The sequence below is a fragment of the Pseudonaja textilis genome, chromosome 16 (assembly GCF_049901715.1).
Source record: "Pseudonaja textilis isolate UNSWEBS1 chromosome 16, rPseTex1.2, whole genome shotgun sequence".
Lineage (NCBI taxonomy): Eukaryota > Metazoa > Chordata > Lepidosauria > Squamata > Elapidae > Pseudonaja > Pseudonaja textilis.
The window spans coordinates 236,609-251,732 of NC_142005.1; the positions used below are offsets into that span (position 1 = coordinate 236,609).

Below are 15,124 nucleotides of genomic sequence, written 5' to 3' on the forward strand. Positions count from 1 at the left end.
TGGTGGGATTTGAACTGCCAAATTGTAGGCAGCTGGCAGCCAGCAGAAGTCACCTGCAGTATTGCACTCTAACCACTGTGCCACCACGGCTCCATAAATAAAATAAAATAAAGTAAATGATACTGGCCCTGAGATTTGCCAGATGGATTTAAAATAAGATAGAAGAACCTGATGCAGATCTAGGACTGTCAAAACTAGACGTCTCCAAAGAAGAGATGCTGTCAGCCCCTCCCTCCCACACAAGCTCACTTGTCCATTGGGGATACAGTTATGGTTTGTGGCTTAATGCCATGATGATATTCACACATGCCAAGAGCAAAATCCAAAACAACATATTTGGTCAAGGAAAGGAAAGGAAAGAAAAGTGGAAAGGGGGAATGGAATATAGAATAGGATAGGATATAGAGTAAAAAGAATACTGGAAGATATTGAAATGAAAGGAAGGGAAGGGAAGGGAGTGGAAATAGAATAGGATGGGATGGGATAGACTAAAATAGAATAGAATAAAATAGGAGAATGGGAATGGGATATAAATAGAATAGAATGGGATAGAATATAAAGTAAAAAGAATAGAATAGAATATAGAGTAAATGGAATGGAATGGAATGGAATAGAATAGAATAGAATAGAATAGAATAGAATAGAATAGAATAGAATAGAATAGAATTCTTTATTGACCAAGTGTGATTGGACACATAAGGAATTTGTCTCTGGTGCATAAGCTCTCAGTGTGCATACAAACAACAAAGTGATAGGTCATATTATAGATGACTGTTACAATCAATAATCATAAGATACAACAACAAGTGATAAACCATAGATACCAATAGGAGAGGGTAGTAGGAAAGATGAGAAGGATAACAGCAACACAGCCCTACTACACGGGGGAAACATCTTTAGGCCTAAGAAAGGGCTGTGGGAATTAGATGTTCACTGGGGGGAAACTAACTTTGTGTCTAATTGTTTTGGCATGCAATGCCCTACCGCAGTATCCAGAGGGGAGAAGTTGAAACAGTTTATGTCCAGGATATGAGGGGTCTGTAAATATTTTCTCAGACATGAGAAGAATTGTGCTGTTGACCCAGTTCTCACAACATACATAAGCTGCTCTCCCTTCATTTTCCTGCCCCATCCTAGCTTTGCTGCATTAGCGCCGGACTGGAGGGGGAAAGAGAGTGGCCTAGTTGCCAAAGGCCAGGGTATTGGAGCAATCCAAAGGCAACAATAGCCAAGATGAAAATAGCACTTCCCGCTAGCAGTAGCACTTATTATATATCACTTCACAGGGCTTCACAGTCCTCTTTAAGTGGTTTATGGAGTCAGCCTCTGGCCCCCAACAATCTGGGTCCTTATTTTACCGATCTCGGAAGGACGGAAGGCTGAGTCAACCTTGAGCCAGTCAGGATTGAACTCCTGGCAGTGAGCAGTGAGTTAGCCTGCAATACTGCATTCTGACAACTGGGAAGGAAGGAAGGAAGGAAGGAAGGAAGGAAGGAAGGAAGGAAGGAAGGAAGGAAGGAAGGAAGGAAGGAAGGAGGGAGGGAGGGAGGGAGGGAGGAGAGGGAAGGGAAGGGAAGGAGGGAGGGAGGGCAATAGCAATAGCACTTAGACTTATATCCCACTTCACGGTGCTTTGCAGACCTCTCTAAGTGGTTTATAGAATCAGCCTCTTGTCCCAAACAATCTGGCTCCTCATTTTACCCACCTCAGAAAGACAGAAGGCTGAGTCAACCTTGAGCTGGTCGGGATTGAACTCCTGGCATTGGGCAGAGTTAGCCTGCAATACTGCAGTCTAACAGGAAGGAAGGAAGGAAGGAAGGAAGGAAGGAAGGAAGGAAGGAAGGAAGGAAGGAAGGAAGGAAGGAAGGAAGGGCAGGGCAGGGCAGGGCAGGGCAGGGCAGGGCAGGGCAGGGCGGAAAGTAGCAATAGCATTTAGACTTATGTACTGCTTCACAGTGCTTTCCAGCCCTCTCTAAGCAGTTTACGGAGTCAGCCTGTTGCCCCCAACAATCTGGCTCCTCATTTTACCCACCTCGGAAGGAGGGAAAGGTGAGTCAACCTTGAGCTGGTCAGGATTGAACTTCTGGCAGTGGGCAGAGTTGGCTTGCAATCATGCATTCTATTTTCTACTCTATTCTGTTCTATTCCATTCTAATTTTCTATTTTATTCTACTCTATTCATGGTGGCGCAGTGGTTAGGGTGCAGCATTGCAGGCTAAGTCTGCCAACTGCCAGGAGTTCAATGCTGATGGGCTGAAGGTTGACTCAGCCTTCCCTTCTTCCAAGGTGGGTAAAAGAGGACCCAGATTGTTGGGGGAGTAAAAGGCTGACTCTGTAAACTGCTTAGAGAGAGCTGGAAAGGCAATGTGAAGCGGTATAGAAGTTTAAGGGCTATTGCTATTGCTATTATTAAATGTATATGCCACCTAACTCCCCAATAAGGTGACTGCGGGCAGCTTAAAAACATAGAAACTATTTTATGTCAATGCGAGGATGAGCGGAGAGCTTGGCAGTGTGGAATTGCCCAGGGAAACCTTGTTTAACTCAGTTGGCAGCCAAGGCAAGGGAGATGTAACCAGGAAACCTAATATCCTCAGGGTACACTTTGGTGCCCTATCTGGCAGCCTTAAGGCCACTGCGACAAAATGCATTTGACCCTGTAGGTAGGAAGGGCGGTTTGCGAAGTCATTCTCACTTCCTTTTAATGTTTGGAGTTCTGCCCCATTATGGAGAATTGGCTTCCCCAATCTCAACTTCTCTTCCCCTGCAACGAGAACCTGACATCACTTCCTCTTCTGCGGCTGCTGATTCTGAAAGCTTCAGTTTTGCTCAAGAAAGGAGAGAGAGTTTAGGCTGTTCTTTAAAGTTGAAAACAACTTTATCAGTTGAAAATGGCCCCTTAGCGGGAATCAGTTTAGCAGTAAGCTTTTAAAGAAGTTTACAAGAACTTAACAAAAGTTTAAAAATAACCAATATTTATACTAAGCCCAGCTAGGTGGCCACATATCGTCATCTTTGGCTGAACTTAAAAGTTAAGCAAATGGTTTGAGGTTAGTCAGGGGATCACCAGGAAATCCATGGTGGAGAATAGGCTGAAGAGTCATAAAAATATCTCAGAGGAAGTCAAAAGTGGGAAGGGGGAGAGAAGAGAAGAGAAGAGAAGAGAAGAGAAGAGAAGAGAAGAGAAGAGAAGAGAAGAGAAGAGAAGAGAAGGAAAAAGAGGGGAGTGGAAGAGAAGAAAAGTAAAAGAGAAGAAAAGAGAAATGAGAGGAGGAGGAGAGGGGAGGAGAGGAGAAGGAAAACAAGAGGGGAGGGGAAAGGAGGGAAGAGGATCCCTTTGACTTACATTCAATTTATTAACTATTCAAAATTATAACTGGCACTAAAAAATGTGACTTACGGAGGGGTCTTCACACTTAATGAATATCGCAGCCTCTCCCACATTGCATGATCAAACTCCAGGCCCTTAGTAACCCCCAGTAGTATTTTACACCAGTCGCAGCGTCCCTGAGTCATGTGATTGCAACCCCTCGCAACCTTCCCAGCTGGCTTCTGACAAGCATTGTTCCTGGGAGAAGCTGGATTTCACTTAATGACCATATGTTGTGTGTGTTTGTGTGTCTGTCTGTCTGTCTCTTGAAAGCCTGCCTGGCCTTTTTGTTTTCCTTGCATGGAGTTGAGGAGTTTTTGTGGGTATAGATTCTCCTGCTCCAGCAGGGGGGTTGGACTAGATGACCTCCAAGGTCCCTTCCAACTCTAATGGTGATGGTGATGGTGATGATGACGACTACAACCAGGAGGTCTCTATGATTGTGCGGCATCCTCAATGAGATTCTCCCCAGTTTCTTAGCAAGCCAGCTAATAAACCAATATAGGGCTTTTCAGAGCAGGGGGGGAAATGGGACTGTGGAGCAGTTGAAGCCGCAGTCCAACCCTTCCCAACCCTCTCAGCGCAGACCGACATCTCTAAGCAGCTGCTGCTTTAAAACTCCACCCAACTGTCCCGCAGCCCTCCCCTCCTGCCCTTCCCTTCCTTTCCCAGGACAGACATAATCAGGAAATGACTCTTTGAAAAGTCAAACTCTCTTCCTGTTTAGATCGCTTCCTGACCGCCTTGTGTTTCTCGACGGATATTCTCTGAGTCACTGAATTGATGAGGGTGCCACGTTGCTTTTTAGGCTATGCAGGACAGTCATATTCTGAGCACTGAAGGGAAAGTAGAAATTTCTTAAACCCTGGTTGGATTGTTGAGTTTCTTAGATTCTAGGGGTAAATCGAAGAGAGTCTTATTTTTTTCTTTTTCTTTTCTTTTTTAACTATGGATTGGGATCTGAATTCCAAATTGCACTTGCTTGGTCTACAGCCATGATGGCAAACCTATGGCACGTGGCACGCAGAGCCATTTGTGCGGGCATGCGAGCCCCAGCCAAACTTACCTGCACTGCACATGCGCACACCTCCCAGCTGATTTTCGGCCCATTTGAGGCCGTTTTCACCCTCCCCGAAGCTTGAGGAAAGCCTCTGCAGCCTCGGGAGGCCGAAAAACGGGCCCGTTTCAGCACTTCCAGTATTTCCAGAAGGCCCGTTTTTTCGGCCTCCCAAGGCTGGGTGGGGAAAACGGCCTCAAACGGGCCAAAGATCAGCTGGGAGGCATGCACATGCACAGTGCAGGTAAGGGGGTGGGGCGGGGTGTTGCACGTGCATGTGCAGGGGGTAGGACGCATTGCATTGTGGGTGCCGGCACGCACGCGCTTTCAGCACACCACAACAAAAAGGTTTGCCATCACTGGCAAACCTTTTTGTTGTGGTGTGCTGAAAGCGCCTTCTGAACTAACAATGACGGTAGTGTACAGATAGTCTTCAACTTACAGCCACAATTGAGCCCCTTTTCTGTTGCTAAGTGAGACATTTATTCATTGAGTTTTGCTCTATTTTGCGATATTTTTTGGCCACAGTCGTTAAGCTGATAAGTTAGTAACCTGATTATTAAGTGAATTTGACTTCCCCGTTGACTTTGCTGGTCAAGAGTGGTGCGATGGCCTTAGAAGTGGAGCTCTTGCCTCACGATCAGGTGGCTGTGAGTTCGATCCTAGGTAGAGGCAGATGTTTCTCTCCCTGGACACAATGAGAATGTATCTGCTGAACAGAACTCCGCATTGGTGACAGAAAGGGCATCCGGCCAGTAAACACGCAGCTCCTCCATTCAGTTGCCCAGACTCCATCCCGCACAAGGGATTATGGGATCGTTAAAAGATTATGATGGAGGGTAGTTTCCAGCACTGGGCAAATGCCAGTCTGGCCGCGGTTAAGATATGGATTGTAATATACTTCGATTTTTTGGATATTTGTTTATCATCCCCACCCTCCATCCCCACTGAACTTAGGGTTATTCAGAAAATTTTACAATGCGCCGAAATGGACAAACTAACCCAAGCATTAAAAAATAAAGAATCCTCAACCTATTATAGCAATTGGAATCCTTTGTATAATTGGCTAAACCAAAGATAGATCACCTCTAGGAAAATTAAGGCCGAGGGCCTCCGAAGCAGAGATAAAGAAAAGCACCGCCGACGATAGTTTTGAAGAAGAAAGGACCTTACAGACAGTCACAAAAAATATGGTTTTATTATAACTGTTTTCCCTACTCTTTCCCCCCCTTCCCTTCCCTTTCCCTCTTTCCTCTCTCAAGCCTTCCTCTCTTTCCCTCTTGGCCTATGCCAAGACCTGTTTGTCTTTTTGTTGTATATAATTTGTAGCTGTGTTGTTGTTTTTTAAAAGTAAAATTAATAAAGTTTTTTCTAAAAATAAATAAATAAATAAAAGATTATGATGATTGACTTTGCTTGTCAAAAAGTAGCAAAGAGGGACCACATGACTTTGGGACACAGTAATGGTCATAAATACAGACCAGTTGGCAAGCGTCTGAATTTTGATCACATGACCACAAGAAAGCTGCAAAGGTTATAACTGTGAAAACGGTCCTAAGTCATTTTTTTCAGTGCTGTTGTAACTTTGAACAATCACTAAATGAACTGTTGTAAGTCAAGGACTACCTGTAGTTTGGAAGGGAAATAAAATTTGCTTGCCTGTTACAGAGCTGGTAGGAATTAAGGATGTCTAACTCGGAAGGGTGATGACCCAAAGGGGTATGGCACAAAAGCAACAAAGTCACAAAAGTAGGTAGAGTCCCTTAAATACCTCCAACTTGGCCCCCAATATCCAGTTATCATCGGCTGGAGAAAAAAACTCTCCCAAGAACAGTTTTTAAAGGGAGGAAATGCAGTCCGAACCCAAAGTACATCTAAATTATAAATAAAAACCAACACAAACCAGCCGCAGCAATTAACGAGACAGGGCAGGATAAGGAATTGCAGACTTCAAAAGATAACGAAACACACACAATTGGGAGGATGCCAGAACCCAGATAAGACTTGACAAACAAAGATAATTCACGCTTTGCTTCCAGCAAGGTGTTGTGCGCAAACACCCTTTTTAAATCCTGTTTTTCCAGCTACAACTAATGAAGAGAATCGGCCTTTTCCTCTCCAGTAATCCACGTTGTTCCTTTCTCCGTTCCTCCCTGCGTGCCCTAGGATGAAGAGGGGGTGGCCCTGGGTCTTCCTCTGAATGCCCAGCCGCACTGTGCCCTTCCCCAGTTTCCTCCACAGCCACCAGAGCCCCACTCCCACTCCCTGTCAGCTGCTCAACCTCCCTCTCAAAATCAGTTTCCAACAGGGGCATGACAGAAGGGATTATAACAACTCGCTGCAGCCAACTGGCTACGGGACAAGAGTCACACCATGAACCATGAAAGGAAGGATGCCAAAGAAGCGACAAAACAAAACGTTGAAAATTGAAAGCCACTTCTTTACATATTTCTTTTCTTTTTCTTCATTATAATTTTCTTCTTTCTTGCACTTCTTTCTAATCTCTTTATTTAAGTTTAGTTTGCATTAGCTTTTACTACAGCAATCAAAATTCTTAATAAAGATAGATAGATGATAGATAGATAGATAGATAGATAGATAGATAGATAGATAGATAGATAAAGATAAGATAAGATAAGATAAGATAAGATAAGATAAGATAAGATAAGATAAGATAGATATAGATATACTGTAGATAGAAAGAAAAAGAATGAAACCATCCATGAGCAAACGTCATCAACCTAAGTGAAAAATTAGACTCCAACCAAGTTTGTACTTCTCTGATGGCTAATGCTGCTTCACGATGCTCTCCAGAAAGCTATGCAAATACATTCTCAGCAATATATTTACAAGAGAACTCGCATCCTGTCCAGATTTAAATTTAGCCACATATAAAAGCCATATATAGATGTTGAGACTCTGGAAAGAGTGCAGAGAAGAGCAACAAAGAGGATTAGGGGACTGGAGGCTAAAACATACGGTGAACAGTTGTAGGAATTTGGTATGCCTAGTTCAATGAAAAGAAGGACCAGGGGAGACGTGATAGCAGTCTTCCAATATTTGAGGGGTGGTCACAGAGAGGAGGAAGGGGTCAAGCTATTCTCCAAGGCACCTGAAGGCAGGACAAGAAACAAAGGATGGAAACTAATCAAGGAGAGAAGCAACTTAGAACTAAGGAGAAATTTCCTGACAGTGAGAAGAATTAACCAGTGGAACTCCTTGCCTCCAGAAGTTGTGAATGCTCCAACGCTGGAAGATTTTAAGAAGATGTTGGATAACCCTTTGTCTGAAGTGGTGTAGGTTTTCCTGCCGAAGCAGGGGGTTGGACTAGAAGACCTTCAAGGTCCCTTCCAACTCTGTATTCTATCAGCTAAACATGTTAACTATCACTTAGCGTGAACTAATGTAAGGTGTAAAAACAACAGGTGGACAAATGCAGGTACCATTTTATACTGAACCCAAGACGTGTATGTAGTCCTGGGAAGCAATCCTAGCCAATCTGTTTGGGGTGAGGGGAAAGGCATATTTATGGCTTTATATCTGAAGACAGTCTCCTTCAAATCGCATCTATACAGCCCTAATGTAGAAGTGGTTTGCCTTTAATTGCTCCCAATTTTTTTATTTTTTTATTTTGGCCTTTCCAATGTAACCTATGGCCCTGGGATTTCCTGGTGGTCTCCCATCTACCTGCTGATGAAGCTCAGCTTTTGGAGATCAATCACGTGCGCCAATATGTGTGTGTTTGTGTCTGTGTTCAACTGATGTCCTTTGATGTCCCTTTCTCTCCTTTTTTAAAAAGTTTTATTTATTTTATTAATATAATATATAAAAATTCCATTTCAATCAAACAGCGTGTTGTCTGGCTACAATTGTTTTTAGGCAATCGTAATCAAGGTGTTTACAATAACATTCATCGCAATAACATTAATACTGTAGTCTCTTTATCCTATTTTTCTAATGTCCCTTTCTCAATCTGCCTTTGTTTTTCCTTTCCAGCCTGCAATGTGACCATTCACAACCGCTGCAAAGACAGTCTGCCCAACTGTACCAAAGTCAAGCAAAAGGTGAGCAGGTAGAGGAAAAGGAGAATTGGCTGACAGGCAGGGACTGCCCCCTTTGCCCTTCCTGATTGGACCCGGGGGACTCAACTTCGGTTTTAAAAAACATTCTCAAGTTTCAAGCCCCTCTGGAAAAGCTTGAAAAATGACCCTAAAACTAAAGAAATCATACTGGCACATCTGGGGAAACCCAAATCTGAGCGTTCTGGGTTTTCCCTTCATAATTGAAAATTCAAAATCCCTCCCCTGCAGCCACAAGTCCATCCCATGGTCCAATCACCCATCGTCCCAACTGGAGACATTCCTCCAACCACTCCTTCCCAGGTGCAGAGTAACTTGTCCTTGACTTTAGGAGAAGAATGTTGTTACATCTAAACTTCCACCTCTCTATTAAATTCCCCCTCCCAAATTCCCAAATTCTAACTCAGTTGTATCTAACCTTTTTGGGCTCCCGTGACAAAAATTGTGCGTGCGCTTGCATGCTTGCACTTGTGTGCCAGCACCCAGAAGGCAATGCACACACCCCCATTCCCCCTACGCATGTGCCCACAATCACCCACCCACCCAACCCCGTCACCCCCTTACCTGCACTGCGCCTCACAGCTGATTTTCGGCCAGTCTGAGACCTTTTCGGCTTCCCAAAGGCTTGAGAAAGGCTTCTGCAGGCTTCTGCAAGCTTTGCAGGCCAAAAACTAGCCCTGTTTCGTCACTTCCTGTTTTTCGAAAAATACTGGAAGTAACTAAACGGGGCTAGATTTCGGCCTACAAAGCTTGTAGAAGCCTGCAGAAGCCTTCCTCAAGCCTTTGGGAGGCCGAAAAAGGCCTCAAACCAGCCAAAAATCAGCTGTGAGGTGCACACATGCACAGTGAGGTAAGTTTGCCTGCAGCTCGTGTGCCGGCAAAATGGCTCTGTGTGCCACCTGTGGCACACGTGGCATAGGTTCACCATTACAATTCTAACTAAAATATAGCTTCCAAAGCTGACAAAGGCCAACCTTCCTTTGGCTGACCATTGGAGAGTGCCAGGATGAAGAAAAGGCTCTGTAATTCATTTGGCAATTCACATAATTTATTTTTAAAAAAAGATAATCTCTGTCCGGGAGCTTCCAAGAATCCAGGAGGAACAAGGGCTGAAAGACAGGCTGAGCTTGAGAGAGTTTACTTCTACAATATATCTACAATACTTCTACAACCCATGGAACAGAAGTTGCCTTCAGAAGTTGTGGGAGCTTCATTCCTGGAAGCTTTCAAGAAGAGACTGGATTGCCCATCTGTCAAAAATGGTGTAGGGTCTCCTGCTTGGGTAGAGGGTTGGACGAGATGACCTACAAGGCCCCTCCCAACTCTGTTTAATCTACTGTATTAAAATGTTAATATTTTATGAAAGACAGAAATTTCAAGAAGGGCTATTTCTCTTCCTACGATTAATTGATTATTTGTTTAATGGTATCCCCCCTTTTTACAAATAACTCAGTGTGGTGAGCATATCCAACATATCTTCCTCCTCCTATTTTCTCCACAACAATAACTCTGTTGGGTTGGTGGGGGAGGGAAGGAGAGGTGGGGGGTGTGTGGTCCCAAAGTCACCCAACCAGCTTTCATGGCTCATCCCTGAATTCCTTGAAAAAGCATGCCTGAAAAATAGACAAGGGATTTCCAAGCTTCTTGATTTGAGTTATGTCATTTTTGATGACTTTTTAAATGTCTTCTTTCTTTATTCTGTCGCCGCCCCCTGCAGCAGCAAAAGGCGGCCTTGCTGAAGAACAGTTCGGCATTGCAGACGGTGTCCCTCAGGAATAAAAGTGAGTGGTGCTGGGAAGTCCAGCGAAAGCAGGGAACAATTTCCTCTCTTTGAAACAAGACTGTTGTACAGGTAGCCCTCAACTTAGGTAGTCCCAACTGTTCTGACCACGGCTTCCTGAGACCATAATTAAGCACACACATTAGTTAAAACAACTCTTGTTTTATTTCAACGCTGGGAATTATTTTCATTCCCAGCCTGTAATGAGTCCCAAACAGTTCCTCAAGATAAGCACCCACCTTTCTCTCCTTTGAGTTGCAGCCAACAACTAAAGTGCCAAATGAACTGTAAAAAACCGAAGTCCACACAGAGCTTCAAGGTTGAATCCGAACAGAGTGAAGAACTTTGCTTCCTGCAAAGGTTTCTCTACCTTTGCCTGTTCTTTATACCTTATGGGAGGGGCAATCACCTCCCAGCCTTACTCCCTTTTGTCTTAACTGTTCATGCCTTCTAGCAGCTCTGCGCGCGCACACACTGGGAACAGGCTCCCCTTGCTCCTCTGCCTCACTACTGCCAGACTCCGGAGGCTCCAGAGTCAGCACCCCACTCCCGGATGGTCCTGGCCCCATCTCTGCATAGGACCCAGGACCCTTGTCCGAATCCTCTCCAGACTCCCAGACTGGTCCCCGTTCTTCCCCACTGTCCGACTCCACTGCCGTCTGCACGGGCTGCAGGCGAACCACCACACCAACAGAGCCCCAAATTTATGTTGCTAAGGAAGAGTAAGTAAAGTAAGCTAAAGCCAGTAAAAACTCGCTTATATTTGTAGTTAAGTGTGTTTGCAACGCCCCATTTTACGACTTTTCTCACCACTTCTATTAAGGGAATCCCTGCAATTGTCAAATTAGCGACACGGTTGTTAAGTGAACCTGGCTTTCCCCCATTGACTTTGCTTGTCAGAAGGTCACAAAAGGGGATTGCATGACCCTGGGACACTGCCACCGTCGTAAATGCGAGTCAGTTGCATCCGAATGTAAATCACGTGATGATGGGGGGAAGGCTGCAAGGGTCGCAAGTGCGAAAAAAGTCCCTTTTTTCAGTGCCATTGTAACTTTGAACGGTCGCTGAGTGAACTGTTGTAAGTCAAGGACTACCTGTATATCAACTCTTTATTATGGCCATAGGCCAACATAAGAAGGGTGGGATACAAACTGTCATTTTAAAAACGAAGAAATGTAAAATAGAAGAAGAAGAATGGAGTTTGATTTACATTCTCCAACTTGCATCCCTTTTAAAAAATGGGAAATTGGGCCTTGAATTCCCTTCTCATCAAGCTCTCGAGATATCTTGACAAAACTCTTGAATATCAGGCTGTCTTTCCCTTTTCTGAGTTGCTCTGCTTGGCTCCAGAGAGGGGGGGAAAGGGTTCTAGGTTCCCTCGAGCCGTAGAACTTTTCTTAATGGCTATCCAAGGGTATTTTCTTCCTCAGTTTGAAAAATGCGAAACGGCTGAGTTTCAAAACAACAGAATGTGGCCTTCTAGCCAGAGGTGGGATTCAAAAAAATTTAATTACCGGTTCTGTGGGCGTGGCTTGGTGGGCGTGGCAGGGGAAGGTTACTACAAAATCTCCATTCTCTCCCCACCTTACTGACCTGCTTTCCAGCTCCATTCTCCTGTTCAGGGCAACCAAAGGAGACCCAGCCGATCAGCTGGGACTCAATGGGAGGCGGAGAAGAGATGGGGGTGGTGGGGCCAGTCAGAGGCGGTATTGGCCGGTTCTCCAAACTACTCAAAATTTCCACTACCGGTTCTCCAAAACCACTCAGAACCGGCTGAATATCATCTCTGCTTCTAACCTCTCACTGCATGTCTATCCGTATTTTTTAGCCATCACAAGGGAACGTCCCAATTCTGCCATTTACCCATCTGAGAGTTTTCGGCAGACCTTGCTGGGATCCCGCAGAGGCCGCCCCACCTTGTCGCTTTCCAAAAGTGTCTCCACTACAAACATTGCAGGGTAAGTTAAAAAAAAATAAAGATGATTTGTCTATGAAATTCAGGGAAAACACGTCTATAGACTGCTCCAGAAGTTGTAGGAACTGGATGTGTGTAGCCTAACAAAGAGAAGGGCTGGGGGTGATATCATAGCAGTATTTATGGGGCTGTCACAGAGAAGAGAGGGTCAACTTATTCCCCAAAGTGCCTGAGAGCAGGACAAGAACTAACAGTGGAAGCTTATCAAAGAAAGATCCATCCTAGAACTAAGGAGACATTTCCTGACAGTGAGAACAATTAGCCAGTGCAATGGCTTCCTTCCAGAAATTGTGGCTGCTCCATCATTGGAGGCTTTTAAGAAAAGATTGGACAGCCAGTCCAGAATGGTATAGGGTCTGCTGCTTGAGCAAGAGGTTGGTCTAGAAGATCTCCAGGGTCCCTCCCAACTCTATTATTCTGTTGGAATGCAGGGACTGGATGCTAAAACATATGATGAACGGTTGCAAGAACTGGGCCTGGCTGGACTAGGGAAGAGAAGGACCAGGGGAGAAAGGAGAGCAGTCGTCCAATACTTGAGGGGCTGCCCCAGAGGGGAGGGGGTCAAGCTACTTTTTAAAGCACCTGAAGGCCAGACAAGGAAGAATGGGTGGAAATTCATCAAGGAGAGATTCAACGTGGAAATAAGGAGGAATTTTCTGACAGTGAGAGCAATCAACCGATGGAGCAGAAGTTGCCTTCGGAAGTTGTGGGAGCTTCATCACTGGAGGCTTGCAAGAAGAGACTGGACTGCCCAGAAATGGTGTAGGGTCTCCTGCTTGGGGGGGCTTGACTAGATGACCTACAAGGTCCCTTCCAACTCTATTAATCTGCGTAGCTCACCTCCAACTGGTGTCCTCCAGAACATTTGCCAGTTGACAGGAGAGGATAAAATTGTCCACTGCATGTCGAAAAGATAGCTAGCAATGTCAATCCCTCGAATTTTGCTTTCCTTTTCAGAACGTTCAACGATGAATCCCCTCTGGGCATCCGGAGAATCCTTTCTCAGTCCACCGACTCCCTCAACATGCGCAACCGAACCTTGTCTGTAGAATCCCTCATTGATGAAGGTGAGGAGAGGAGGATTCAGATACAAGCAACTGTGTTTATTTGCATGAGCTTCAAGGGCATCCATAGAAATAGTTCAGAAGATGCCGGAGGCATCACTCTGGGTTTTCCTCCCCCCCACCCCCCACCCCCCACACTAGAGGAAAACAGGTGAAATCTAAAATTGGAAAGATCAGTTGAAGCCACCTGGTCCACCATCTGATCAGTGCAGGAAGCCCAATGAAAGCATCCCAAACAGGAGGCTTCCCTGCCTGTGCCCGGATAGGAGAACTTGCCATCTTTCTGGTCCCTGATTCCTCCATAAAACAATCGTTACTGGTGGTGGTGGGGGAAACTTCCAAAAATACATTGGGATCTGGCATTTATTTATTGGTGCATTTATAAGCCTCTTCAAGGCTGCTTTTTTATTTTTAATAATTCAAGGCTGCTTTAAGCAATGTCCAAAAGCTGCAACTCTTACACTCAGAGTAGCATACAGTAACAGAAATGCAACATAAAAAAAGAAATAGAACAGCAATTACAATTAAGACAACATTCCGACTGTTACAGCATTCAAGACCCAAAGGCTTTCCAGATCCCCAAAGTTTTACAAGCTTCCAGAAGGCTCCAGGAAAGTAGGAACTTCTCTTTGGGGTCAAACTCTTCCAGCCCCAAGGCTCAGTTCAGCACATTCTCCTTGTTCCTCTAACATTCACTCACTCACTCATTCACTCACTCACTCATTCATTTAATGTTTATCTCATTTTAATCACTTTGTAAGTAACTCAAGATGGTAGACATACCTAATACTTTTCCCTCCTCCCATTTTCCCCACATGAAGTGAGTTGGGCTGAGAGAGAATAACTGATCCAAAGTCACCCATCTGGTTTTCATACTTAAGGCAGGACTAGAACTCCCTGTCTCCTTGTGATGGGCCCAAAGTCACCCAGCCAGCTTTTACGTCTATGGTGGGACTAGAACTCACCGTCTCCCAGTTTTCTAGACCAGCACAACTACACAAAACCGTCTCACTTCCTGTAACTTCAAGTCCTTATTGTGTGCTTGCGATCGTCTCTGCATGGAACATTTTCATGTTTGAAGACAGATGTAAATTATTTACCTCCTTCAATCACTTTTTCTCAGATTTTTCCATCTCTCTTGATAAGATCAATCCTCTGTTACTCTTCTCTGAACCTGCTCAGTTTGGTCTGAATCTTCCCTGACATTTGGAACCCAAAATCGGATAGCGGGCTTGAATGGAGAACAGACAAATCCAGAATCAGTGGAAAGTCTTTCTTCCTTTGACGCTGAAATGCAGGTGTTGCAGACCCAAAGGACCCTACCCCCAAGAGGCAACTGGACTTTCCAGTGGCATTTCTTGGAAGCATTCACCAAACATATCAACTCTGTGGACAGATACATCAAATTCACATGGGAAGATGCTAAGGAAAATAATGTAGCTTTCTTGACCAAGGCTTCCTGAGACCGTAATTAATCATGCACTTAGTCCAGACAACTCTCTTTTTATTTCAAAAGCTGGGAATTATGTTCATTCCCAGCCCGTAATGAGTCCCTAACAGTCTCTCGAGATAAGCACCCACCTTTCTCTGCTTTGAATTGCTGCTAACAACTAAAGTGCCAAATTAACTGTAAAAAGCCAAACGGAGTACACACAGAGCTTCATGGTTTAATCCGAACAGAACAAACAAGGTTGCTTCCTGCAAAGACTCATGTCCCTTTGCTGCTCCTTTATACCTTACAGTATGGGAGGGGCAATCACCTCCAAGCCTTACTCCTGAGTCGCCCATTTTGTCTCAGC

General features: G+C 44.7%; 1 protein-coding gene across 5 annotated transcripts in view; it reads left to right on the plus strand.

Annotated features, from left to right (window-relative positions):
• The window catches only part of ARHGEF2 (Rho/Rac guanine nucleotide exchange factor 2), a 168,795-nt gene that overhangs the window by 121,762 nt on the left and 31,909 nt on the right, over positions 1–15,124 (plus strand). For all 5 annotated transcript variants that reach the window (XM_087913749.1, XM_087913748.1, XM_026721827.2 and 2 more), the window contains 4 exons: positions 8,424–8,491; positions 10,224–10,287; positions 12,115–12,244; positions 13,219–13,328. In XM_087913749.1, the coding sequence (XP_087769875.1) occupies positions 8,424–8,491; positions 10,224–10,287; positions 12,115–12,244; positions 13,219–13,328 (372 nt within the window). The remainder of the gene's footprint in view (positions 1–8,423; positions 8,492–10,223; positions 10,288–12,114; positions 12,245–13,218; positions 13,329–15,124) is intronic.